General features: G+C 44.5%; 1 protein-coding gene and 2 long non-coding RNA genes across 5 annotated transcripts in view; 2 read left to right on the top strand and 1 right to left on the bottom strand.

Annotated features, from left to right (window-relative positions):
• LOC140616088 (uncharacterized) overlaps positions 1–12,208 on the bottom strand; it is a 36,307-nt gene extending 24,099 nt beyond the window's left edge. The window contains exons 1-2 of the long non-coding RNA XR_012016619.1: positions 11,823–12,208; positions 542–684 (exon numbers count right to left, since the gene is read on the bottom strand). This is a non-coding gene — a long non-coding RNA (uncharacterized lncRNA). The remainder of the gene's footprint in view (positions 1–541; positions 685–11,822) is intronic.
• Positions 1,725–25,572, top strand: part of DOCK10 (dedicator of cytokinesis 10) — a 260,663-nt gene continuing 236,815 nt past the window's right edge. The window contains exon 1 of one of the 2 annotated variants that reach the window (XM_072796439.1): positions 1,725–1,878. In XM_072796439.1, coding sequence (XP_072652540.1) covers positions 1,756–1,878 — 123 coding nt within the window. In that variant the 5' untranslated portion in view covers positions 1,725–1,755. The remainder of the gene's footprint in view (positions 1,879–25,572) is intronic. The other variant, XM_072796446.1, reaches the window with a different exon arrangement.
• LOC140616087 (uncharacterized) lies at positions 10,309–25,494 on the top strand. 2 transcript variants are annotated; one of them, XR_012016618.1, is made up of 3 exons: positions 10,309–10,936; positions 11,297–11,409; positions 12,162–12,335. It is a non-coding gene; the product is annotated as an uncharacterized lncRNA (long non-coding RNA). The 2 variants fall into 2 exon arrangements; XR_012016617.1 differs by lacking the exon at positions 12,162–12,335 and adding an exon at positions 25,169–25,494 and having other exon boundaries at positions 10,310–10,936.

Below are 25,572 nucleotides of genomic sequence, written 5' to 3'. Positions count from 1 at the left end.
CAGGGACAAAGACTAGACATCTCTACTTGGAAACTTCAAGCTTATTTAAAAATGCTTCACACATTAGCTGCCTAGAGAGAAGGTGCATTCAAAGGGATCAACACAGATCACACTTGTTACAGGAGGGCATGGTTAGGAGGAGTTATTCCCACAAAGATCTTCATTTGCCACCACAGAGGCAACCACCTACTTTGCTTACCCTTAAAGCCGATGTGGTTCCCATATTGCCTAGCAATGTGAAAGCGTATAATGTAAGACCAGTACTTTGTTATGATGGGTGCCTTGGAACCAACCGATATTTCAGATGGCTCCTCCCAAATCTTACAAAGCCTCTGCCCATCTTGATTTCTAGAATGTACTGAAATGATGCCCAATCCGTACCTCTGATTAGCTGAGTCCCAGATAGCAGAGAGCTGACTCAAGCACATTTATCAGCTGCTCAAGAAGTTTTTATACCCAAGTGCAAGTGCAACCCTGTGTTAAAACTAGATATTAGCTTCGGAAAAATGTCATGGATCCATCAAAAGCAGTTAAGAAAAACCTAGAATACTTAGGAGTGGTTGTCCTGGATCTCTCCAAACTAGCGTCCCAGGACTGCTCCTCTTCCCAGCCAGCCCCACACGGAGTTGAAGAACCATCCTGGGCGTGACTCAAGAGAATTCTTAGTGGACTTTAATCAGCTGGCTGGAGTCGACGTGCAGACCGGAGGCATGTGTGGCAAGAGTAGGAGCAGAAAAACAACACAAGTGTAAGTCTTCCCCATAACTAACCTCCCTACCTGGTAAACCTATAAGTGAGTTCACACCCCTTCACTCTATCAAATACACCCCCCCCCCCCACCTCTCCCACCGCATCACCCTGGTGAATCATTCTCTAGCTTTCATGATCTGAAATGTCCTTGTTCACATACTCGAATTCGTTTGCTCAGCTTGGGAATTTGCGGCCTCCCACCCTAACCCAAAAATCTATCAGCCCTGCATAGCCTTAAAGGCCTTACCAGGTAGGCCCGGGAAGTCCCCCCACCCCCTTATCCCGGGTTTGCAGGACAATGTGAATTGGTACACGGTGGGGTGGGCGCTTAATGAATACCAGGTGAAAGCACGCAGGACTTCGGAAGCCTGTTCCCCGGCCCCGAGGGCGCACTTCGGGCAGAAGACACTGCTGAAGGCTGGCTCTGGGGATGCAGCTGAGATCCCCGCCACCCGACCCCTACTTAGCCTCTGGTCCCCCCACCTCCCACCCCCAAGGATGCGAAGACCAACTGCGCTGCGCCCGCGCGCGTCGCCCGCCTGGGAAGGTGGGGCCCCGGGGCAGAGGCGGCCACGGCGCCGGCCCCGCGAGGAGCCTCCGGACGCGGGCGAGAGGCGTGGGCGGGCCCCGCCCGGAGCCCCGCGGCGGCCGCCCCGTGCCCTCCCCCGCGGCCTGCGGGGCCCCGGGGCGACGAGGCCAGCCCGGCCGGCCAGCTGGAGCCGCCCCCCGCGCCCGGGGCCCCGCTGCAGAGCCGCCGCCGCCGCCGCCGCTCGCCGAGTTGGCTGCGCGCGCCCGGGGAGCGCAGAGTTTGCAAAGTCGTCGCGAAGCTTCGGCGCAGGGAAGGGGGTGGGGGAGTGGGGGTGCGAGAGCGAAACACCCGCCTCCTGCGAGTAGAGCGAGGAAGAGGGGGGAGAGGCTCCGAGTTCCGCTTCCTGAACGGCGGGTGGGTAGACGAGGTCGGCGCGGGGAAGGCCGGCGGGACGCGCGCTCCGGGCGCCGCAGGCGATGGCCGGCGAGCGGACCCGCAGGTTCACCCGGAGCCTGCTGAGACCCGGGCAGGCGGCCGAGCTCAGGCACAGCGCCGCGTCCGCCGCCGCCGTGGCCGTCAGCAGCCGGCAGCAGCAGCGGGTGAGTGCGGCGTCCTCCGCGCCCTCCCGCGCGCCCCGGCCGCCCCGGGGCCCCGAGCCGGGCCTCCCACGCGCGCCCCCTCCCCGCACGCCCCCTCCCCGCGCGCCCCCTCCAGTGCCCCTCCCCGCGCGCCCCCTCCAGCGCCCCCTCCCCGCGCCCCCTCCCCGCGCCCCTTCCCGCACGCCCCATTCCCGAGCGCCTCTTACCCGTGCGCCCCCTCCAGCTCCCCCTCCCCGCGCCCCTTCCCGTGCGCCCCCCCAGCGCCCCCCCCAGCGCCCTCTCCCCGCGCCCCTCCAGCGCCCTCTCCCCGCGCCCCCCTCCAGCGCCCCCTCCAGCGCCCCCCCAGCGCCCTCTCCCCGCGCCCCCCTCCAGCGCCCCCCTCCAGCGCCCTCTCCCCGCGCCCCCCTCCAGCGCCCCTTCCCCTGGCCCCTCCACAAGGCAGCGCCACCGACGCTTCCCGGCCAGGGGCGCGCCGGGGGGCCGGGGACTCGCAGAAGCGCAGCGTGGGAGAGGATGCGCGTGGGTTTGGGAGCTGCGGAGGCGGCGGGAGTGCCCGGCGAGTCCCACGGGCGCTAGGTTGTGGGGTGCCAGGGATGCGAGGGCCGGGGAGGCTACGGGAGGGAACCCCGCGGGCCACGGGTCTGCGCGTCTCCCTCCCCACCCGCGACCGGCGCGCGGCGAGCAGGGGCTGCGACCTGGGGGCCTCGGCCGCTGAAGCGGGGAGCCCCGCCCGCTGGGAGAGCAGCGTCCTTCGCACCACCCTCGGTCCACGCGGCCGAAAGCCGCAAACCACTCCATCCCGCTCGAGAAGGGGCCCGGGGAGCGGGCTGGAGGAAACGAGGGTCATTAAGCATCCCGTGGTTTCGGGTATTTTTCTAAGACGCTCACGGGGTTCTCCCGCCAAGATCGCTCTCCGGGGTTACTTCCTTGTTGAAGCGCCTTCTAAGTTCTGGGTGATTTCCGCGGGAAATCCCTGGGGCAGCAGCCAGCCATTCCGTCTGATGCCCAAATCCTATCCCTACCTCCCCAGATGCTCGGAAGTTCCAGTAGGTGTCACACTCCGGGGTGGAAGTGTCAGGAGAAGGGGGGGGGGGGGGGGCGGGGATCACCTCTGGTGGGAATGGGGAGCGAGTGGGAAGAGGGTTACCGTAAGACCTGCGCTCGCCCCCGCGCTCTTGGCCTGCCTTTGCTGGACCGGAATCCCACGCTGTGGGTTTCATTTTCCTTATTGCCAGGAAATATCATTAGGAATTAAACGGCTTCTTTTAAGAGTGTCAAAGAAAGTGTTCCTCTTGCCAGTCACCCATGAAGAGGGAGCCAAGAGCTGCCCAGAGCCAGTTCCCACAGCCAGGTCTTTTCTCTAAAGCCAGAGGTCGGAAAGTTGAACAGAACGGAAGCTAATTGCCTGGCATCAGTTGCCCAAAAGGGTGTGTGTGTGGGGGGGGGGGGGGGGTTGGAGTGTGGCCAGGGTTGGTGGCCAGGGTGCCTTCTCTTTTACTTACCGCTGGCTGGGGGTCCGGAGTTACCCAGAGGTGATTTCAACTGTTCAGCCAACCCTCTGCCAGGGGCTGCCCGCGGTTTGGACATCAGCCTGCACATTTTCAGGGCAGGAAGGACAAATTGTCAGAAAGGACATTTGGGGGGAGGGGGGCGCGGAGGTGCCATCCGAGTAGAAGCAGAGCTAATAAGAAAAATCTTCAAACATACACAGAAAATGATTTGTGCTTCGGGATGATCCTTCCGGGTTGTGCACTTGTCATTCTCTGCCATTTACTTAACAGTAACTTTATTTGGCAGCCGATTTGTTTTTACCAGATCTTCGGATCGATCTGGTAGAGAAATGCAGAGAAAGAAGTAGCGTTCATTTGGAATCAGCAGCTCCAAGTGATGTTTTGATTTTTGTTCTGTGCCATTTTAGGTGGCTTCTCCTGAGTTTTGTGGTGCTAGAATTTCTGTAAAGAGTTTGTGTTCTAGATACACGCACACGACTTTCTCTGAATTTATGCCAGATTTGAGATCCTAGGGTAACTTGTCAGAATGAATAAGCTCAATGTCTTAAAAAGAGTTGGAGGAGGGGGCGACTCACTGGCAAAGGTGTCCCTGCTTCGCTCCCCTCGCTTCAGCACCTTGGCCAACACTCCTGATTTCGCTTTTGCCAAGACATTTCACTGGATCTTACACATCTAGTCGGGCAGTTTGGGCAGCGATTTTGGCAGCAAGAAGACACGTGCTTTGAATTTCGTTCTATCAGGTAACTAACTCTTGAAGGGAAACAGGAAGGTGACGAGTCCTCTGAGTTGGCACCCGCACTCAGTAGGATTCTGGGGGGCAGAGCATCCCTTTTGAACCTAAAACCTTCTAATTGGACTACGTGTGGAGACTAATCCTGGCTTACATGATCCGATCCCTTATCATCCTTTATGTTTGTTGCTTCGAGTCCTCAAACCCTGGTTGTCAAGGGAGAATATGAATAGGATAGGGGAAGAAGATTATGGGTAGCCCACTTTAGTATAGTTGAGTAGCATTGTGTGTATTGGAGCAAACTGTCCTACATTGAAGAACATTTGAGAGACACTAGAAGGTCCTTTTGAGAAAAAAAAAATCTCATTGCTAGATTCATACGGTGCCCTTTCTGAAGTCTCTATTTGGGGGGCCAAAATCCTCCAGAATGTTACAGAAAGATTATTATAGGGTTGGAACTCTGCTCTATCCAGTAAGAATAGATAAAGCTGTCCGATTAACAAGACAGCTGAGTTGCGAACTCTGAGAATGGGATACGTGCATATATACACACTCTTAACACACACATACATGTAGGACAGGAAGGCAGCAAAATGTGTGTGGCTTATGGAGAATACAGAGCAAAGAGCTGCTGAGTGAGAGCAGCAAGTGAGAGCAGCTGATTAAGGGGCCCACTTTGAGGGCAGTTGCCGAAGGAAGTAGAGCTATATGGCAGAGCAAACTTGATTTCAATTTTAATCCAAAGCACCATGGCACACTCATGTGCAGGCAGACACTTTGCCAGAGCCAACCTCATTTGACATCCCTCTGAAGAACAATTATGAAGAGATATCCGCACGCCCATGCTCACTGCAACATTTTCACAATAGCCAGGATACAGAAACAGGCCTAAGTGTCTGTCTAGGGATGACTGGATAAAGAAAATATGATATATAGCCCAATATTAAAAAAGAAATCTTTTTTTTAAAGATTTTATTCATTTATTCATGAGAGACAGAGAGAGACAGAGACACAGGCAGAGAGAGAAGCAGGCTCCATGCAGGGAACCCGACGTGGGACTCGATCCCTGGTCTTCAGGACCATGCCCTGGGCTGAAGGCAGGCACTAAACTGCTGAGCCACCCCGGGCTGCCCCAAAAGAAAGAAATCTTGCCATTTGAGACACTGTGGATGAACCTAGAGAACATTATGCTGAGTGGCCAAGTCAGACACACAAAGAGGAATACTGCATGAATTTACTTATATGTGGAATCTAAAATAGTAAATAAAGCTCATAGAAGGAAAAAGTAGAATGGTGGTTACAGGGACAGGAGGTAGGAGGTGAGGAGGATGAAGAGATGGTGGTCAGAGACTACAAAGTTTCAGTTACCCAAGATGAATGATTTCTGGAGATCTAATGTACAGCATAGTTGACAATACTGGATTGAATACTTGAGAGTTGCTAAGAGGATTTTTAGTAAAATCTTCTCAACACACACACACACACACAGTGGTAACTATGTAGAGGCGATGGTTAAGTTATTTAACTTCATCCTGCTGATCTTTTCACAATGTAAACGTATCAAAATATCAAGTTGTACTCTTTAAATATGTACATTTTTTATATGTCACCGCATCTCAATGAAGTTGTTAAAAAGAAAAAAAGCAACCCTAGTAATACAGAACAGTTGTGAACAAAACCCATATATTTTAAACATTTTTAAAAATTTTTATTTATTTATGATAGTCACAGAGAGAGAGAGAGGCAGAGACACAGGCAGAGGGAGAAGCAGACTCCATGCACCGAGAGCCAGACGTGGGATTTGATCCCGGGTCTCCAGGATCGCACCCTGGGCCAAAGGCAGGCGCCAAACTGCTGCACCACCCAGGGATCCCCAAAAGCCATATATTTTAAAAAAGAGAAATATTTGCTCCTTAGTTATTTTAGTTATTCTGAGATTTTTTTCATGGAAAACAAATGAATCACAACTCATGCCAAAGCCAATCTCAGGATTGAGTAGAGTTTAAGTCATTTCCAGACACTCCCTTCATGGTAGATCCACAAAGCAAGCTTCTTTACAGCAGAATCTCAGTTGAAATATGATTAGAAACATGTCTCCCATGTCAGTGGGAGAATTTTATTGAGCGTTTTATTACTTTGGTTGAATATACATGCCATGTTGGCCTCAAAGTTGTAATGCCATTAATTAGAAGTTCTTTTTAGGAAGCTATTCTTTTAAAACGTATGAAGTGTATTTGTATTTTTACATGAATTAGTTCATTTAGATAGCTTCCTACAATTTGTTAAGTATAAAGACTTGTAAACTTTTCTGCCTATCTTTGATAGTATTTCAAAAGAAAAATCCTTTTAAATGAAGGTAGAGGCGACTTTTCTGCTAACACCACATCTGGTCTGACTCTGAGAGAAATGGAGCTTTATTTTATGGAACGTGATTGGATGAGTCAGAGAAATGGAAGAAGACTCTGAGGAACAAATAATCATTTGGTCAGTTTTTGCCTAAAGCCTTCTATGTATTTCCCAGATGGGGACCACTTTATTTGTATGCACTCTTTGATGCATTTATGACATTTACTCTGAAGTTACACGAAAATTCCTCTGCAAGTCATTGTTGCACTATAACGAACTTTGTTAACCTCTTTTATCTATTTTTATTTATTATGGAAGTACAATTGACATACAATGTTGTATTAGTTTCAGGTATACAACATAGTCATTCTACAGTTCTATACACTACTCAGTGCTCACCATGACAAGCGTAGTCACCATCTGTCACCATACATTATTACAAAATTATTGACTATATTCCCTATACTGTACTTTTCATCCTGTGACCTATTTCCTTTATAACTGGAAGTTTGTACCTCTTATTCCCCCTCATCTATTTCATCCATAGCCCCCATCCGCCACCCTCTGGCAACCACCAGTTCATTCTTTGTATTTAAGAAGCTTTTGTCTTTTTGTTCGTGCATTTGTTTTGTTCTTAAGATTCCACATATAAGAAATCATAAGGTATTTGTCTTTTTTCTGACTTATTTCACTTAGAGTAATGCCCTCTAGTTCTATCCATGTTGTTGCAAATAACAAGATTTCCCTCTTCTTATGACTGAATAATACTCCATAAAAATAAATAAATAAATAAATAAATAAATAAATAAATAAATAAAAATACTCCATAAAACGAGTGTATGTGTGTGTATATATATACTACAAATATACTATATACACTACATCTTTTTTATCCATTAATTCATTCATGGATGGATGCTTGGATTGCTTCCATATCTTGGCTAACATATTTAATGCTTCAGGAGGCATAGGAGTGCTTATGTCTCTTTGATTTTATGTTTTCATATTCTTTGGGTAAATACCCAGTAGTGGAATTACTGGATCACGTGGTATTTCTGTTTATTAACTTCTTTTGAAGAGGAAACATCCTGCCAGAAGTGATTGTACTTAACCAGTATGGGCGTATGCAGAAAGCATAAAGGGCAAGTGGCTGGCTGAGAAAGGACAGTGTTGACCTCAGTAATCACAAAAATTCCATATCCTCACTTTCATTTGACATTTTGTAACTTCTTCTGTCCTCCAGTGATACTACTTTTGATATTTGAATAAGTAGCAGAACCTACGACAGACCAAAGATCTCTGGTTGAGAAGTCATGTCTGTAAACATGTTTATAGGAGCAGAAGGAAGAATTTCCTCTCCTCTGAACTTTGTGATATGTAAATAGTTGAGAGTAGGAGGGGCTTCAAAAACTTGAGTGGGAGACACTAGAATTTCCAAAAAGTCGTATGCTGGGAGTAAGAGTGAGTGACTGATGCAGAAAGTGATACTGAATGAAAATAAAACACTTGTCCCACTGTCCACAGCTAGGGTGTAAGCAGCGTGCAGAGTGAAGGCCTGTTTGTTCGGCACCCACAGCACAGGCGTGTTTGGTTTGGTTTGGTTTTGACAGGGTTCTTTGTAGCAAGGGTGTTTACACTTTAGCAGAAGTCATCATCACACGGTTTGTGCTATTTGTGTTCCTTCATGAGGGACGTCCCCAGCCTGGTATAGAAGTCAACGCAAACTTAGTTTACAACATCAAGGTTGAATGTTATTGATTGTATCGATTAAAGGTTTTTTTATTCTCAAGGGCCTTGCAGAATGGATTCTGAAGATAAAAAATAACAACAGGGGATCCAGGTAACTTCCAGATGGATCCAAAAATGAAAGAATGAGTGTAATTCTTGGCTGTCTTCTTCTTTACGATGATTTTCCCTGAAGCCTAGCACAGAAGAAGAGCCATAATATATGTGTTAGGATAAACCATTCTTGGAGAACCCACGAAGTGCCTGGTATGGAGTTCAGTGTATAATCTTCAGAGCCATCCAATCAGGATGCTATTATTGTTACAAATTAGAGAGGAAGCCATCGAGACTCATAGGTTTAAATACCTCGCTCTAAGTTAAGGAACCTCTCTTGCATCCTGAATAGTAACTAGCAGAGTGTTACCTTCTCATTCTGGCTTCCAGCAACATCTCTAAACTGGAAGACAGGGAGTTGAATTCACTTGATGTTGCACTCTGATTGTTAGCTCTACCTGAGGAAGAGGAACTCTGTCTTTCCCAATGATAATTCAGAATACCCATCAGTGCCCCTTTTTTGCTTTCCTCTGAGGTTAGAAGCCGCAGCAGAAGCTGTTCCAAGTATTCATAATAATGTTAGACCCCCTTAAGGCAACCAGAGTTCAATTGTTAAGTCCGTCAAACATAAACTTGCTCAGTCATCCCCATGCCATCTATCTGGCAAAGCCATAAGCATGTTGTGAAAGAGTGTGGGGCTATTTCTTCTCAAGTCTACCTCTGTCTAGGACAGTCTGCTTCTCCCTCTCCAGCAAGTGCCTGAAATTTTCCAGGGCACCATGTGTCCTTGAGCACATATTTTCATTTACCTAAGTTGTGTTGCAATTCATTTTTTCATGCACTTTATTACTAAACGGAGTGATTCAAAATGTCTTAGGAAGATGCATATATAAGGCAACAATAAAAAATACAGTAAGAGGGCAAGTAGCAATATTAACAGCAAAAAAAAAACTGTATTAGGAAAGTTAGATGTTGTCAAGAGTAGGTCAATGGAGAAGGATCAGTTAATACAATGCATAACCATTAAGTTCTACAGTCTAACTAAGATTGTTTCATAGTGGCCAAGTCAGAAAGGAAAACATGGCCAGCCACGAGATTAAGAGGTCTGCAATATAAAAGAAAATAATTGGCTCTCTGCGTGTTCGGCTTTGACTTATACTGAGATTCTAGAGATGAGACTTTTTTTTTTTCCCTGTGATTTTTCACTCAGGGCGGTGTTGACTCTCACCACTTAGAATGTGGTCCATGGGCCAGCAGCATTGGAATCACCTGGGAGCTTGTTAGAAATGCAGAGTCCCAGTCCCCATGCCAATCTACTGGAAGAGAACATGTATTTAGCAAGCTCCTCTGGTCATATTAACATTTGAGAAACACAAAAGTAAGCTACAAGCTTAGCCATATTTTTGCAGTATATTGTCAAGTAAAGGCAATTGCGTGAGGGTCCAACACAATATAGCTTATTCTGTGGCTCTCTGAAAGAGTTGCTTGGGGCAAAAATAAACTTTAGATCACCTAGCAAAGTGTGAAAATAGGATGGGTTCCTTGTTAAGTGACTTTGGGAAGTCCCTTGATCGTTTCTATTCTATTTTCTCCTTCGTGCAGCACCTTAACTGTGGCGTGAACTTACACTTCCAGGTTAAGTAAAAAAATTCCATACCATATCTGAAATAGTCACAGTCTGAAGCTGCAAAAGTTCCCACCCAGGTTATGGCCCTAAAGATGAGTTCCAGCATGAAGCCAGTGTGATCCTGCTTACCAGAGAATTTTAAAGCAACATCATTACAACTCATGAAGGACACTCATTAATGATTCTTCGTTGCTTTCTAAGATTTTATGTTGCTATCATTGAAACCCTTAGTGATTTGAAAATAAGTGGTTATACCAGAAAATCTGAATGCTAGAATCTGAAAATCATGGAAGTTTTTTTTTTCTTTTCTAGTCATTGAGTCTCAGAAAAATATGATGTCTCTCCTTCAAGTAGGATTTTTTTTTAAGATTTTATTTATTCATGAGACACAGAGAGAGAGAGAAAGAGAGAGAGAGAGAGAGAGAGAGACGTAGGCAGAATGAGAAGCAGGCTTTCTGCAGGGAGCCCGATGTGGGACTGAATCCCAGGACCCCAGGATCACACTCTGAGCTGAGTCCCAGTCCCCATGCCAATCTACTGGAAGAGCACATGTCTGTGCTCGGAGTCTGAGCCGAAGGCAGATGCTCAACCACTGAGCCACCCAGGCATCCCAAGTAAGAATGTTCTAAGGATGGAATTCTATGGTGTTAAAGGTCCAGAGTTCCCCACATGTTGTGATGAGGCCCAGGATCTCTTTGGCCGTCTTTCACCTGGTTTGGGGGATACTCTTTCTTCTCCTCCACCATGCACGAGCACTTTGAACAATTTGGTCACAGACCCTGGCTCTGTGACCCTTTGTGAAGTCATCCCTCCTTTTGCAGTCTCTGTTTTCTCATCTGTGAAGTTAGGGGATCAGATGATTGGGTTCTTGCACTTGCCATTCCTCTGCCCCGGAGTTCTCAGGGCTTCTCCTCCTCCTCCCGTCAGGTTCTCAGATGTCACCTTCTCAGAAAGATCATCCCTGGTCACCAAGTGGCAGTAGGTCCCTCTGTTGTCCCTCTGCTACAGGCTTCTGTGTTCCATTCCTGTTCTTCACGTTCCCCGGGACTCGGACCACCAGCTAAAGTAGATGTTTCCTTAATTTCTTGTTTCTCTTTTCCCAACTTCCTCCTTTCAAACATATGTGCCATTGAGAGAGGCAACGTGTCTATTTCACTTCTTTTACACTCTATTTACTATATGAAAGTAAGGGGGGGAATCTCCTTTTTCACTGCAAATGAGGTGCTAGAAGCAGCATCAGGAGAGTAGGCTGGTTGCACATGAGTAAGCCACTGTAATGGAGTTAGGACTCACAAATGGCCAGTGTGTTGGGGGTCTGCTACTGACGTTCCTTGAGTCATCTTCACAGTGTCTTTGCAGAGACAGGGAGCACATCCTATGTGCCAGGTACTTGACTCATACAATCTCTCTTAATCCTCATGACAGGTGCGTCCCAAAGGATTTTTATTCCTATTATATAGACGAGGAAGGAGATGCTTGAGGTCCGGATTGTCCCACATCAAGAGACTAGTCACTGATGAATCCCAGAGTCGCAGCAGGTAGTCCCACTCCAGATCCTGTGTTCTCCACGGCTGCTCTATCCCGCAGACCAGTTCCACCAGGCAGACAGGCAGGCAGGCCTCGTGAAGTTAAACATGCAGTCAGCATCCATGCCAGAGAGCACGGACAGAAAAGGAAAGCCCGGAGTACTCACCACAGGAAGAGGTTTTGAAAAAGAGTTGTGTGTGTGTGGTTTTTTTTTTTTTTTTTGAAGACTTTATCTATTCATGAGAGACACAGAGACATAGGTGGAGGGAGAAGCAGGCTCCCCATGGGCAGCCCGGTGTGGGACTCGATCCCAGGATCCTGGGGTCAGCACCCAAGCCAAAGGCAGAGGCTCAACCACCGAGCCACCCAGGTGTCCCAATAAAAGGGATTTTCTTAACAGGAGAACTACTTTTGCTCTGCTCACCTGTTCTGCATTGATGACATCTCAGTAACGCAGGGTATCAGGGATGCCTCCAACTCTGGACACTGTATCCTGGCTTAGTCGTTTCCCTAGCACAGGACTGGCACGGGGTGGGTTAAGCTTTGCAAACAAAGGCTCCTTCAACTCTGAAAGGGGCATCATTTTGAGTCGTCCTCTTCTATAGAAATACATTTCTGGCATGATAAGCATGGAGTAATTGGGTTGCAGCATTACATCTGCTACATTGTCTTCTGTAGTCTTGGTTTTGATGTTCATGTTTACAAATGAGAGGAGTTTTTTTCCACTGAAGTGAGATTTGTTTGCTCTTATCTTTCGCTGCAGTGTCAGTCAGCTGGAAAGAAATGCTTGTGTTTGCTGGACTCGACATGTTGACCTACATTAAATGATGTAGAAATAATAAAATTTAATGAATGTGACTGAGTTATTGGCAATAGAGAAAAACACTTGCCTTTGAAAATGTTAATATTTTGCAATTGGATTGAAGTTGGAAACGCCTCTGAGACTAGAAGAATTAATGGACCCAAATTAGCCAAAGTTCCTTTAATTGTGCTGCTAAATGTGAAAATAGTCAGTTTTTCTAATTCAATTTCAACATACCACCTCTCCTGATGGAATTTGGGAAACTTGGCAGCTCATTAAGCTAAACACCAAAATGGCAGAGTAACAATGGGATGGGGGGTGGTCTGTTTAAAAAGATGGCACCATTTATGATGGCACAATGAGCTTTTCTTTATGTAATTATTTTACTAATTACCAATTTAAGTGACTAATTAAGGTTGTCAAAATGGCCAATGACTTTGGCCTTTCAGATCGCACATTCTATATAAAGAACACCGACATGAACATTCGATGTGGCAAACAAGCAAACAAAAAACTGAAACAAAATTTGCTACTCAATGAAATGTGATAATTAAGTTATTTTTGAACATCCATTGTTTATTTGATTAGCTCTTAAAAATCTCTTGGTCACTGTTCTTGAGAATGAGAAAATGGAAATTGATTACAGCTGAGTAACTTCCACAAAAATGAAAAGTGATGTGAAAGCTCAGTGACTTCTTTGAAGAAGAAAATGCAAATATGGATACCTAATATTTGAGGGTATTTAGATTTATGTTTTTACATTATTTATTTAAAAATCAGATATTTAGGGGCACCTGGGTGGCTCAGTTGGTTAAGTGTCCGATTCTTTTTTTTTTTTTTTTTAAGATTTTTATTTGTTTATTCATGGGAGAGAGAGAGAGGCAGAGACACAGAACAGACAGAGGGAGAAGCAGGCTTCATGCAGGGAGCCTGATGTGGGACTTGATCCCAGATCTCCAGGATCAGGCCCTGGGCTGAAGGCAGCACTAAACTGCTGAGCCACCCGGGCTGCCCCAAGTGTCCAATTCTTGATTTTGCCTCAGGTCATGATCTCAGGGTCGTGAGATTGAGCCTCATGTCGGGCTTCATGCTCAGTGTGGAGTCTGCTTGAGATTCTCTCTCCCTCCCTCTGCCTCTCCCCCAGCATGTTCTCTCTCTCAAATAAACAAATAAATCTTTAAAAAAAAAAAACAATAAAAATCTGACATTTATTCAAAAGAGGATTTCACTTCCAAATAAAAAGTATTCCAGTTTGCTTTAAAGCATATCTATAAGCCACCTGGGTGGCTCAGTCGGCTAAGCATCTGCTTCCACTCAGGTCATGATCCCAAGGTCCTGGGATCGAGTTCTGCATCAGGCTCCCTGCTCAGTGGGGAGTCTGCTTCTCCCTCTCCCTCTGCCTGCTGCTCCCCCTGCTTGTGCTCACACTCTTTCTGTGTCAAATAGATAGATAGATAGATAGATAGATAGATAGATAGATAGATAGATAAATAAATAAATAAATAAAATCTTTAAAAAATAAAGCACATCTATATATAGCTATTAGGTTTCTGTGTATGTGAAAATACCACTAATAAAACTATAGACATACTGATATGGACAGAGGGGTCCTTTCAGGACCTTGCTAAATTTAAATTTTTTTTTAAGATTTTATTTATTTATTCATGATAGACAGAGAGAGAGAGGTAGAGACACAGGCAGAGGGAGAAGCAAGCTCCATGCCGGGAGCCCGACACGGGACTCGCATCTTGGGACTCCAGGATCACACCCTAGCCCAAAGGCAGGTGCTAGACCGCTGAGCCACCCAGGGATCCCCTTTCAGGACCTTTCTGAGTGCTAACATGAAGGGTACATTTATTAACTTCAATTTTTTTAAGCCAAAACCATTGCATGGCTGTTATCTAATCAGTTTGGGGGGCGGGGAAGTATGTATCTTTTTGCCATTAGGAAGCAGTGGCTTCCACGCTATGTAACCTTGACCAAGGTCTTTAAGCTTCTTTGGGTTTCAGTTTCCTTGTCTTTAAAAGAAGAAGGTTGGACGCTGAGAACTTTAAAGATGCTTTCGTCCTAAAAATCTAGGGAGTTCTTATTCCCTTAAACAGGTTTTCCTACAGGATTAAAATATATTTTTTTTTCATTTTAATAACACCATTATTGATTAAGATATCGGATTCTAGCAACTGGAAGAATTGGTTCAAATAAGCTACATTTGAATTTGCATTTTAGCATTGAAAATGATAACACCAAGTGACTATGTGAGGATGTAATGGAGGGAATGGCCATTCATACACCTAAAGGACAAGCCAAGGGGATGAGAATTGGCAAAAGGACAGTCAGCAGCAGTGACCAAGGTGTGCGAGACAGGTTCTTCCAACCTGGGGGGTGCTCCAATACAAGGTTACAATCTCATTTCCCTCTTTGCCTTCCTGCTGAGAAGAGAAAGACCCATCTGCGTTAGGAGAGGAAGCTTTCTAGTTCCCGTGCCCAGGTCTTTGGCTTACAGACCTGGCCAGGATCCTCCCAGCCCCCACATGCCCAGAATATAGGTGAGGGGCTGGGAGAGTTTGCACTCTCCTCCAAGCTCCACACCTCCTTGCCATCAAAAAAGCAGCAAGAACCTTTCTTTTGCTAGTTTTCTGTCTCTATTTTTGGCCTCCGCTTCTGTCATCTCCTCTCAAACCTTAAAAAGGTAGTATTATCTGTCTCTGCCCTAGTATGATTTCATAGGTGTTAGGAAGACAGCAGTCTTCTCTCCCAGATTGTTCACCTAGCAGCCTGATCCCTAACAAGATCGAGGGTATTTTACTCAGCAGTTGGAGATCAACCTTAAATATATAAGATTTCCATGGACTTAAATTCAGGCCAAAGTGAAAATCCTTTCCCCAGCAGGTGTACCTTGGAAGGGACCTGAATCCCTTGTGATAAAAGGGCATAAACATGGGGTACTGGTGGTCTGAAGGATAAAGTTTTATCACTTTACTGGTAGCTAATCTGGTCTCTGACACAGCTTACATGACACTTGTCCTCTTGCCTCTTCCGGACCAGGGGGAACAAGCATGACTTTGCCTGCGCATTTCCAATACCCAAGAGGATAAGCAGTGTGGTTATTGTTTCCGTGTTCCCAGGGCAGCAAAATGTCTGGCACATAGTAGATGTTTACCAAATGGCTCGTTAGATATAAGAAGGCATGTTCCCCTTGGAGATGGCAGAAGTTCGAGTTGGGCAGCAAAAGGAGATCTAAGCGCCTGGTTTGCAATAAAGGTCTTGGGTATGTTCGAGAAGAAATACTTAGGCGATCGAGTATCAGTATATATAGTATCTGGTCCGTAGTCATAAACTGAATTGAAGTAAACTGTACAGAATCAAATTTAAGATTCCCACAAAAAGCTATTCAAAGACAAAAAAAAAATTAAGTGTTGGTTGGCATGAATGTGTACTCTGGAATAAATAAGATTCAGCTGAGCAGGTGTTATCATTGTTCCAATACCAACCCCTTCCCTTGTGGGCGCTCCCCTGGCACACACAGGCCTCACTGTTTGGCCAGGGATGTTATTGTCATTCCCACTGATGCTGTGAGCAGTCACAAGTAGGGACAAAATACAACTCGGAGCTGGGTGCAGAGAATGATTGATTAAAATCCAAGAAGTGTGGGCGACAGAATTTTGACAATTAGTCCATTCCCAGTCCCATAATGGACAGTGGTTTATATTGTCAAGGAAACTTCATATATCACCAAAGATTTTATCAGTGAGTGTTTGTGATATTTTTGTTCTTAAGAACTGTTTTTTTTTTTTTTTTTCTTTAGGTCAGGGAGCTTTTCTGACACTGTTTTCAGATACTGTAATAACTGCTCCATGTGGGTTTTTTTTTAATTCCAATTTTCACTTAATAGTCTCTTTTTACAGCTGTACTTTGTAAACTCTTGTGGCTTTTATTAAATTAATAACTCAAAACCTAGAAAATAAGGAAGAAAAAACTCATGATAACAACGAGTAACAACTTTTGGTGTGTTTATTTGAAAAATTTGTTGACAAAAATACTCTTTGACACACATTTAAGCTAATACCAAGCTTGTAAATGTTTAATGTGCATTAAGTGATTCCAGCTAAATTTTGCCCTGAGGATTCTTTCTTCTGGCATTCACATATACCAATGCCATATGAAATACATATTCTGAGTGAGGAATGGGAATTGGCGCTACATTTCTTGGCATCCTACAACTGTAAACATTCAGACCTGATAGATGAGTTAGCCTGAAACAGAAATGGAAACTGAATCACACAGAGGTTTAAGTGGTATGGTCAGAGTCACAGAGCAAGGCCACGGATGATCTCAGATCTATTGCCTTTTGTCCCTTCAGCTCAGGGTACCATCTCCAGCCATCAGTATAATTTACTATCATGGAATGGAAGTCTAGAATTTTACTTATATCTCCATTGGACTCTCCAGTAAAAGTGAATAAGCCTTCAACCCCCAAAAGGGCACTGCCTTCAAAGAAGTTTGAATAGTACATGTGTGGTTTACTTCTTGAACATAGGAGGTCAGTATTATCTGTTGTTTGTCGAGCCTCTATGATTTATATTTATTTGGTGGCAGGTTGAAACTGTGTGCCTCTGGCCTGTGAGTGCAGGGGAGGGTGAGGTTGTGTCCTTGGGCTTGTGTCACTCCTGTAAGCTGGCACAATGCCTTCATTGCAGCCTCTAGTGATCTGAGTGATGGCATGTTATCTCTGGTGTCCTCAGAAGTGATCAGAACCTGACTCCATCTGGGTCTCTATGACTTGTAGAGACACAAACACTGTCACTAGATTTCTATAGCTGGCATAACAAGGTTATGACAAATTTCACACAGATGTATTATCTCACCGTAGTGTAGGTGAGAGGTCCAGTAGGAGTCTCACTAGACTAAAATCAAGTGTCAGGGCTTTATCCCTTTTTGCAGGCCTTTGCAAGGGGAAAATCTGTTTCCTGTTTATCTGGGTTGTTTGCAGAATTCAGTTCCTTGCAACTGTAGGGACAAGGTTCCAGTTTCCTTGCTGGATGTAAACTGAGGGACATTTCCAGCTTCTAGAGGTTACCATATACCTTGTTCCTGGCCTCTTCCCTCCACTTCCAGGGCCAGCAAAAGTAGATCAAGTTCTTCATGTGTCACATCTGTCTGCCTTTCTCTTCTGCTGTTAGGGACTCAGGTGACTAGATTGAGTTACCTGGATAATCCAAGAGACTGTCCCCATATCAGTGTCTTTAACCTCATCCCAGTTGCAAAGTCCCCTTTTCCACGAGAGTTAACATATCCCCAGATTCTGGGGATATCGATGTGAACATCTCAGAGGAACCTACCACAAACACACTTGGAAGGATTAATAAAAGGATCAGATCCTCCCCAAGCAGTGCTTTCTGATCCTACTTTGAAATGGAGGAAATGGTCTTTTGTAGGAGATCAGAGTTCAGTTCCAAAACCTGAGCCTTTCTATTTGTGTGGCCTTGCCCAAGCTAAAACACCTTAGCTTTTCTCCTTGAAAATAAGACCTACAATTCTCATGAGGATTAAATGATAACTCACCTACGAGTTCCTTAAGCTACATTCATGCTCATTGTCATAGGTGGCACCCATCTAAGGAGAACATTGCACATTTGCTCCTGGGTCCAGGTGCCTAGGAATGGGCATCACTGTAACTGAGTGGACAAGAGACTATCACCAGGCGTGACTGTAGTGGGGCCTGCTCTGGGAATTCAGGGGAATATGAACTCTGTCTGAAGCCTGCTCAGTCCCTGACCAAGCCTAGCCGACTCTGACCTTCCTTCTCCATATTCTCTCTACTATCATGTGCTCAGGAGCCTGGTGGATGGGACTGTGCCGTCTGCGTGTCTGAACCAGACAAGCTGCCTACAATTTGTGTACATTGGCTCAATGACCATGACTCAGAAAGATGGGCTGAGACTATCCTTTATCTTTTATCACTTAACCTAATAGTTACATGAACCATTGAACACACACAATTTTATTCAAAATGGCATCTTCGATTCACTAACAAGGAGAGACTCAGACTCAGTATATTTTTGGTCGCGGAGAGTGGATCAAATATTCCTCAACGTATTGTCAGTTCATGGAATGGAATATCCTTAAAGGAAAATGGACCACTTAATGTTGGGGCTCACCAGGGATCTAGCCTTGGACTTTCTGCTCTCTGCGTTTTCTGAAAAACCTTCCTACAGATTCATCCACTTAGGCAGGCTCAGCTCTCACCTGTGCATGGATATTTCCAGCTCCATCTCCACCTCGTGCTCTGCATCTGAGCTCTGCCCCTTGCTGGCTCAGGAGTCCCTTGGTTACTTCAAATGCAACAGAATCCATGGCTAACACATTTTCTTGCCTCATAACTTTGTTTTCCTTTTTTTCCTGAGTTTCATATTTTAGTTGATCCAGTTAATCTCACACTGAAACCATACTTAATCCCACCCCCTCCGTGCCACCCCACAACTGATCATGCTCCCAGTGCTGGCATTGCTACCTCCTAAATAATTCAAACATCTCCCTGACCTCAGTGACCTAGGTTAGTCACTCATGATTTCTTTCCCAAGTTGTCTTTTGCAATATCCTTGAAAGTTTTATTCCAGGCTTTTTTTTTTTTTTCTTTTTTAAGATTTTACTTATTTACCCGTGAGAGACACACACACACAGACACAGGCAGAAAGAGAAGAAGGGTCCCTGCAGGGAGCCCAATGTGGGACTCGATCCCAGGACCCCAGGATCACTACCTGAGCCAAAGGCAGACGCTCAACCACTGAGCCACCCAGGAGCCCCTTATTCCAGCCTTCTCATTAGTTTATGATCTCCCCACACTACCTATAATCCACCTTCCACACTGTGCCTCTATGAACGAGTGAGCACACAACTTGAATCATGATTCATTTCTTCCTGAGTGCTGCTAATGCTCATGATGACTGCCCCAGGGGATCAGATCACATGGTTCCAGCCTATCTTTCTAGCCATGCTTTCTAGTAGATTCTATCTTCAAGTTTCCCCGAACTCCAGCCACTCAAGGTTCTGGGCATTTCCCATGTATGCCAAGCACATTACCAGCTGCTCAGAGCATGCTGTCTTTTTTTCTTGTGTTATTCAGCAACTACTTGCCTTCCAGATCCACCTCATTTCTTCCTTCACCTGTTACCCTTCTCTGAGTCCATTGATAAGACAGTCCCTTCCTCTACTGCATTTCCATAGCACTTCTTGAACATGTTATTTTTTATTGTAATTATTTAGTTATTGCCTCACCTCCTCAGACAGTAAAAGAGTTTTATTATAGTGCAATAAATGACTCACGGCTGGATGGATGGAGGGATATATGTGCATTTTTATAGTTCTTTGAAGTGTACTTGTCACTCCTTGTCATTTTTGAAAGGAAATGCCCTGCAGATATGGTACGCAAGAGGAGCAATATAGCATTATCTTTCTTACTTCGATGCCTAAATATTACCAGCTTTGGAAATAATATCTCAGCATTCAGGTCCAATGCTTTTGAGAAAATGGAACAGATTCAGAGATTTTTTTAAAAAGGACTCATTTTAATTGTTGCCTTTCAATGACATGAAGTGACTATCAGAAAGCATCACATTTTCAATCTGATTTCTTTATGTTTTGAAGTGCACACCCTATCACTGTTCATTAGAATTTTAGCTCCTAAACATTTCTGCCATTTCTAAATATTTTTTTCTAGTTGCACATTAAATTGTACATTACATTTTGATGAATTATATCCAGCTTGCTGGGGGAAACACAAAGACATTCAATTGCACCATTGCTAACATTGAAAATCTTTGATCTAATAGCTCCAAACCCCAGTGTCTCCTTGCTGCCTGGGGTTAAAGGCAGCACTTGGCATGCAAGATGCACCTGTGAGCTGTAGGCGTTTGTGTTTGTTCTTCTCTGGCCCAGAAAGCTCTTTGCACCATTCTTCCTCAGCTGCTCACTTCCTCAGCAACTCACTCATGATTTCCTCGAGGAATCGTTGAAGATTCTCTGATCACCCACCAAACCCTGGTCACTTTGCCCCTCCTCATCCCAAGTTCCTTCTTCCTCTGCGGGTAACCCCTGCACACTAGGTGCTCATCAGTTCCCTGCTTTGTTTTACCTTTTACTTTCTTATTTTGAAGAACTTCAGATTTACAAAAAAGTTTGTAAATATGCTTTTAGTGTAAACAATATAAAGTATCTCATATTCTCTTCCCCTAGATTCCTCAAACATTACCATTTTATTACACTTAAAGTTAATCGTCATTTCTTTCTTGCCATTCTTTCTGCCTCGCCGTCTCTCTCTCTCTCTCTCTCTCTCTCTCTCTCTCTCATACACATACACACTATTGTTTTTTTCTGAAACATTTGAGAAAAATTGCATACATACTGCCCTTTTAGCTCAGAGTAGTTCAGGTATATTTTCTGAAAGCTGTTCTCTTACATACCTATGATATAATGATCAAAATCAAGACATTGACACAATAATAATATCTGATTCATAGACCTTACTAAGATGTTGCCAATTCAGCCACTATTTTTTTTTCCTGGTCCAGGACCCAAGGATTACATTGCATTTAGATGTCATATCCTTTGGATCTTCTTCGGCCTAGAACAGTTTTTAGAGTCTTTCTGTGTCTGTCTTGAACTTGACATTTTGAAAAACGCGGGCCCATTGCTTTGTAGAATGGCCCTCAGTCTGGTTTTGGACTGATGCATTCTCTTGATTAGATTCCAGCTATGCTATTTGGGGCAGGTATGTCACAGAAGCTGCAGGGTATCCTCACTGCAGCATCAGGTCCAGGACACATGATGTCAATTTGTCCCATTACTCATCACTTAATTATTATGGTATCTGGTTGATCTTCTATGAAGTTACTAGGTTCTTGCCTCAGCTGGGGCTGCTGGAACAAAATATTAGAGACCAGGTAGCTTATACGACAAACATTGATTTCTCATCATTCTAAAGCTGGATGTCCAAAGTGAAGGTGCACACGGATCCAGTGTCTGTGAGGACCTATTCCTCTTTGGCAGATAGACATCTTCCGAGTGTATGCTCACATGGCATAAAGCTGAGAGAGAAGCAAGCTCTCTGGTGTTCCTTATAATGACATTAACCCTATTCATAAGGACTCTACCTTTGTTATTTTTTCCAAAGGCCCCATCTCCAAATGCCATCACGTTGGTGGATTAGGGTTTCTGCATATGAACCTGGGGACACGAGCATTCCGTCCATCCAGTTCCCTCTGTGACTAACCAGTAACTTGTGGGGAGGTCCTCTGAGTCTCCCCTGCTTCTCCTCAGACTTCTGCCACTAATTTTAGCATCTGGAGATACTTTCCTGAAACAACTATTACTGTGGTTGGACTTTTAGGTTTTTTTCCATTTTGTGGTGCCTCCTTGTTTGCTTTTACAAATATCCTGCTGCCCAAGTGCAAGGGATTCTGGAGGGCATGGCCTTCTACGACGTTAGCAGTGCGGCCAGATTGTTTCCCAAAACACTGTGCCCTCTTCCTCCCTCACACACACTTCCTCAACAGTACACGTACTGTCAGACTTTTCTGATTTTTCTTGGTTTTCTGGGTGTAAGATAACATCATCATATTGCTGTTTTCAGCTGCATTTCCCCTTTTGAAAGTAAAGCATCTTTTTATATGTTTACAAGCTATTATGGTTTCCTTTTCACACTGACAATTTAGCATACGTTTGGGATATTTGAGATCATATTAGCAAGGGTTTCAAAAATTAATGGTAGGATGATGATTAGAAGGTTTTTTTTTTTTTGTAGAAGGAAATCGTTTGAATTTATTGAAGTTGTATTTTGAAGTTTCGTGAGCCTTTTCTCAAAACCACATCAGTAATTAGGAACAGTGCCATCCCATCATCAAGTGTATGGCCTTCATTACTCACTACATGAGTGTCCTGTATAACGTCCTCATAATGAGATTCACAACAGTAAACGTAAGCAGGTGTCTCCCTATAGGAAAATCCCAAATATTTGAACTTTGCCCAACTCCAGGGACAAAAGGGCTGTTTGGGCCGAATGTTCTGGCCCCAAGCACTTCTTGTGCAAGTGTTTCATTTAAGTCAAACTGAATTATACCGTATAAAAATGTCTTGTTCATTCCATTTGAGTTGTCATGAACACCCAGCCTGGAAGGCAGATAGAAATTTCAAAGTCTCTAATTTCTCCAGTCACAAATTCTCATGGTGGTGTGCAGTTTTTTTGGAAGGTTCTCTTTGACTTTGGGTTAGCAGTTAAAGTCTACACTTGTAGGACACTGTGTGGTGAGTTTGACACAGAAGAAGGACTCATTTTTACTGCCACAGGGTTGCTATCGCTCAGGATTGGGACTTGGAAGTGGGTGTGGGAATGCAGTTGTTGGGGTTCTGGTGGGCAAATGGAAACCTTCAGGAAGTTGCAAATGGGCACCTATAGACGTGGAACAGGCAGCTCAGTTCTACTGTATTGTAAAATACTGTGTATGTTTGTGGGCGTTTGGGCCTGTGGGGGTGTGTGCCTGTGGAGGAGTGAGCGCTTTGGTGCATGTGCACACGTGCGTGTGTGTGTGGGGGGGGTGCATGGACATTAGAGTGTTACACATTTTAGGGCATAATGGGGAAAATGCATAATTAGGAAAATGCAATTTAATGTTACTCCAACTTGATTTGTGTTCTTTTGTCACTTACTAAATGGAAAGGCAGTTTCTACAAAAGCCCATTATAAATAACTTACTGAAATGAAAAGTTTTATAACTTAGTAGAACAGCCTAAATTATTAAATGTCTGGGACACGTCTTCTATTTTGCGGTACACTTCCGACTGACTCAAGTGTCCCAAAGGAGCTGTGTCGACTTTGTTACACTGACATGACTGTTCATCTTGTCTGTGTTGGAGAAGAGCTGGGAGAGAAATTGAACAAACAAAACCACCACAACAAACTCTCCCGACTCTTCTACCTTCTGTCCCAACTGAAATTAAAGTGCAAATTCAAAAAAAAAACCTAAAATCAACCAATGCCTGTGATTTTTCCAGGATTTGCTGGAAAATTTGCTATGCACACCTGGCCACAACACAGAACAAAGCTCCACACAAGAGGGTGCAGGGTCTTGTCTTCATGGACAAGTTCTTCCTTGAGTTGATCTTTTTCCCACATGTCTGCCCTTCCATACTGGTTAAAATACACAGAAAGGGCAGTTTCGAATGGAGGAAATAGTCATAAAAGGGCATCCTGGAGTGAGGATGTAGGGCCATAGATTGGTGTGGGGGAAACATTAATATCTGTTTAGCTGTGGTAGAAATGGAAGCCGGAGGAACTGGTGATTTACTCTGCTGCCTAGTACTGCTGTCAAGTTTTCTGATGGCCTAGGGATGTGCTATGGAACAGGACACCTATGGCCCCCACCACAATGGTTGTTCAGCCTGAGCAAAGCTCTCCAACTCTCTTCCCCTTTAATAAACTGCCTTGATTTTTGCCCAGCTATCCCCACCATGTAGTTCTAGAAACAAAATGCTGATTGTTACATCTTTGCAGATGTGTTTAAAACCAATGAACAGGGGCCCCTGGGTGGCTCACTTGGTTAAATGGCCAATGCTAGATTTCGGCTCCAATGATGATCTCAGGGTCCTGAGATCAAGTCCTGCATTGGGTTCTATACTCAGTGGGGTGTCTGCTCAAGGATACTCTCTCCCTCTTCTTCCAACCCCCCCTCCCACTTACATGTACCCTCTCTCTATCTTTCAAATAAATCTTTTAAAAAATAAAATAAAAGCAGTGAATATAAATAATATATTTATAGGTCATGCTATGTATTCCATCAGAGTTATGGAATTGTTTTCATACAAGTGCAAGAAGGGTGTGGGGGTGTGAGTGTGGGGGTGTGTCTGAAACCCAAGATTCTTAGGAATCTAAACCAATTGCATTATCCTTACTAGAAGGAAATACTCCTATGAGTGACAGAAATTGAATTTCTGAAGGTGGAGATTGTTCTAAATGATAACAAGAGTTGTCTCATTCATCTCCTGTTGATGCTTGCCATACATTTTTAGAAAATTACATCATCTCATGATTGCCATTAAGTTGATAAATTGTCTTTAGAACCTGAAAATAGCTACTTCTACTAAGAGGAGAGAAAGCCCCCAGAATATATCCCAGCAGTCAGTGTCACTTTGGTTCATCCAAATAATGTCATAAAGTATGAGGTTTTGGAGAATAAACATAATAAACCAAATATAGGAGAAAGAAGCTTTTAAAATATTCTATGTTGCTGGGTTAAGTTGTTTGGCAGAAAGTAGGTTTTTGCTTCATGATTAGCTCATTATTCCCTCCACTGTTTCGCCAATGTGCTCACCATATTTTATCCTGGTCTTTGCTGTGACTCATTTGTTCTGCTCTATAGACTCTATTGACAACAGACGAACATAAATGTGTGTCTTATTCTCAACAAAATGTCAATGACATATGGTTACAATTTTTAGGACTCTCCTTTAAAAAATCTTATATAACTTCGATATTGATTCAAGACTATTCACTTATGAATCATTATCAATGCGAGTGTTCTAGAATGGGAGAGGAGAATAATCAAAAATGTTGGCAGTTTCAAAGTATGAAAAGCCATGAAGGGAAGTGCTCTGTCTACCTAGGTAAGCAGTTATGTGTATGTTGAGTCGGTGTCTGTGACTGAGCTGGAGCCATAAGGAATTAGGTCCAAGAAGAACATATGGATGCAGATCTGCTTGTAATTGACACCCATGTCTTCGGGGCTCCAGCTTGTTGGTTTAGCTTTGTCAGTTGGTCACATAGCTTGACTGAAAACATGGGAACTTGCCTAACTTATACTCAGATTTTGGCTGCCGATCCTGAGCTTAATAGTCATGAAATCAGTAGACCATGCTTTGCAGAATAATAACTGAACATTAAAAAACTTTTAACTCCGTGTTCCACCCTCACATTCCAGCCCGATACCAATGCCAGAGCCATGGGCTTTGTCTGCAAAGGAGCTTCCAGCAATGAGAGGATAAAGCCTCTGCTTCAAAATGGAAGATCTGGTGTCAGATGAATGTGCAGCAGGCCACTGTGTTTGATAGAACATCGTAGGCATTGAGCAGCTGGAGCCAAATGGGAGCCAGGAGGAAGGAGGTGCCAGGACTATCAAAAATGGGTATAAAGAAGAAAACCGGGCAGGAGCATGGGACACTGAAGTGGGTTGGCCTGCGGATTTGTATCTTAGCCAGGAAAAAAAAAAAAATTAAACCAAGATCTCTTGAGCTTTGAAGTTGCCAACCCCCAAATTCACAGTTGTCTTCTTTTTAGTTAACCATGAGAGTCTGCTTCAGATCTTGGAAACCCAGAGCCTGTATT

Source organism: Canis lupus, chromosome 24 (assembly GCF_048164855.1).
Source record: "Canis lupus baileyi chromosome 24, mCanLup2.hap1, whole genome shotgun sequence".
Classification (NCBI taxonomy): Eukaryota; Metazoa; Chordata; class Mammalia; order Carnivora; family Canidae; genus Canis; species Canis lupus.
Note: the sequence above shows the minus strand (reverse complement) of the source record. Positions and strands in the feature narration are given on the sequence as shown.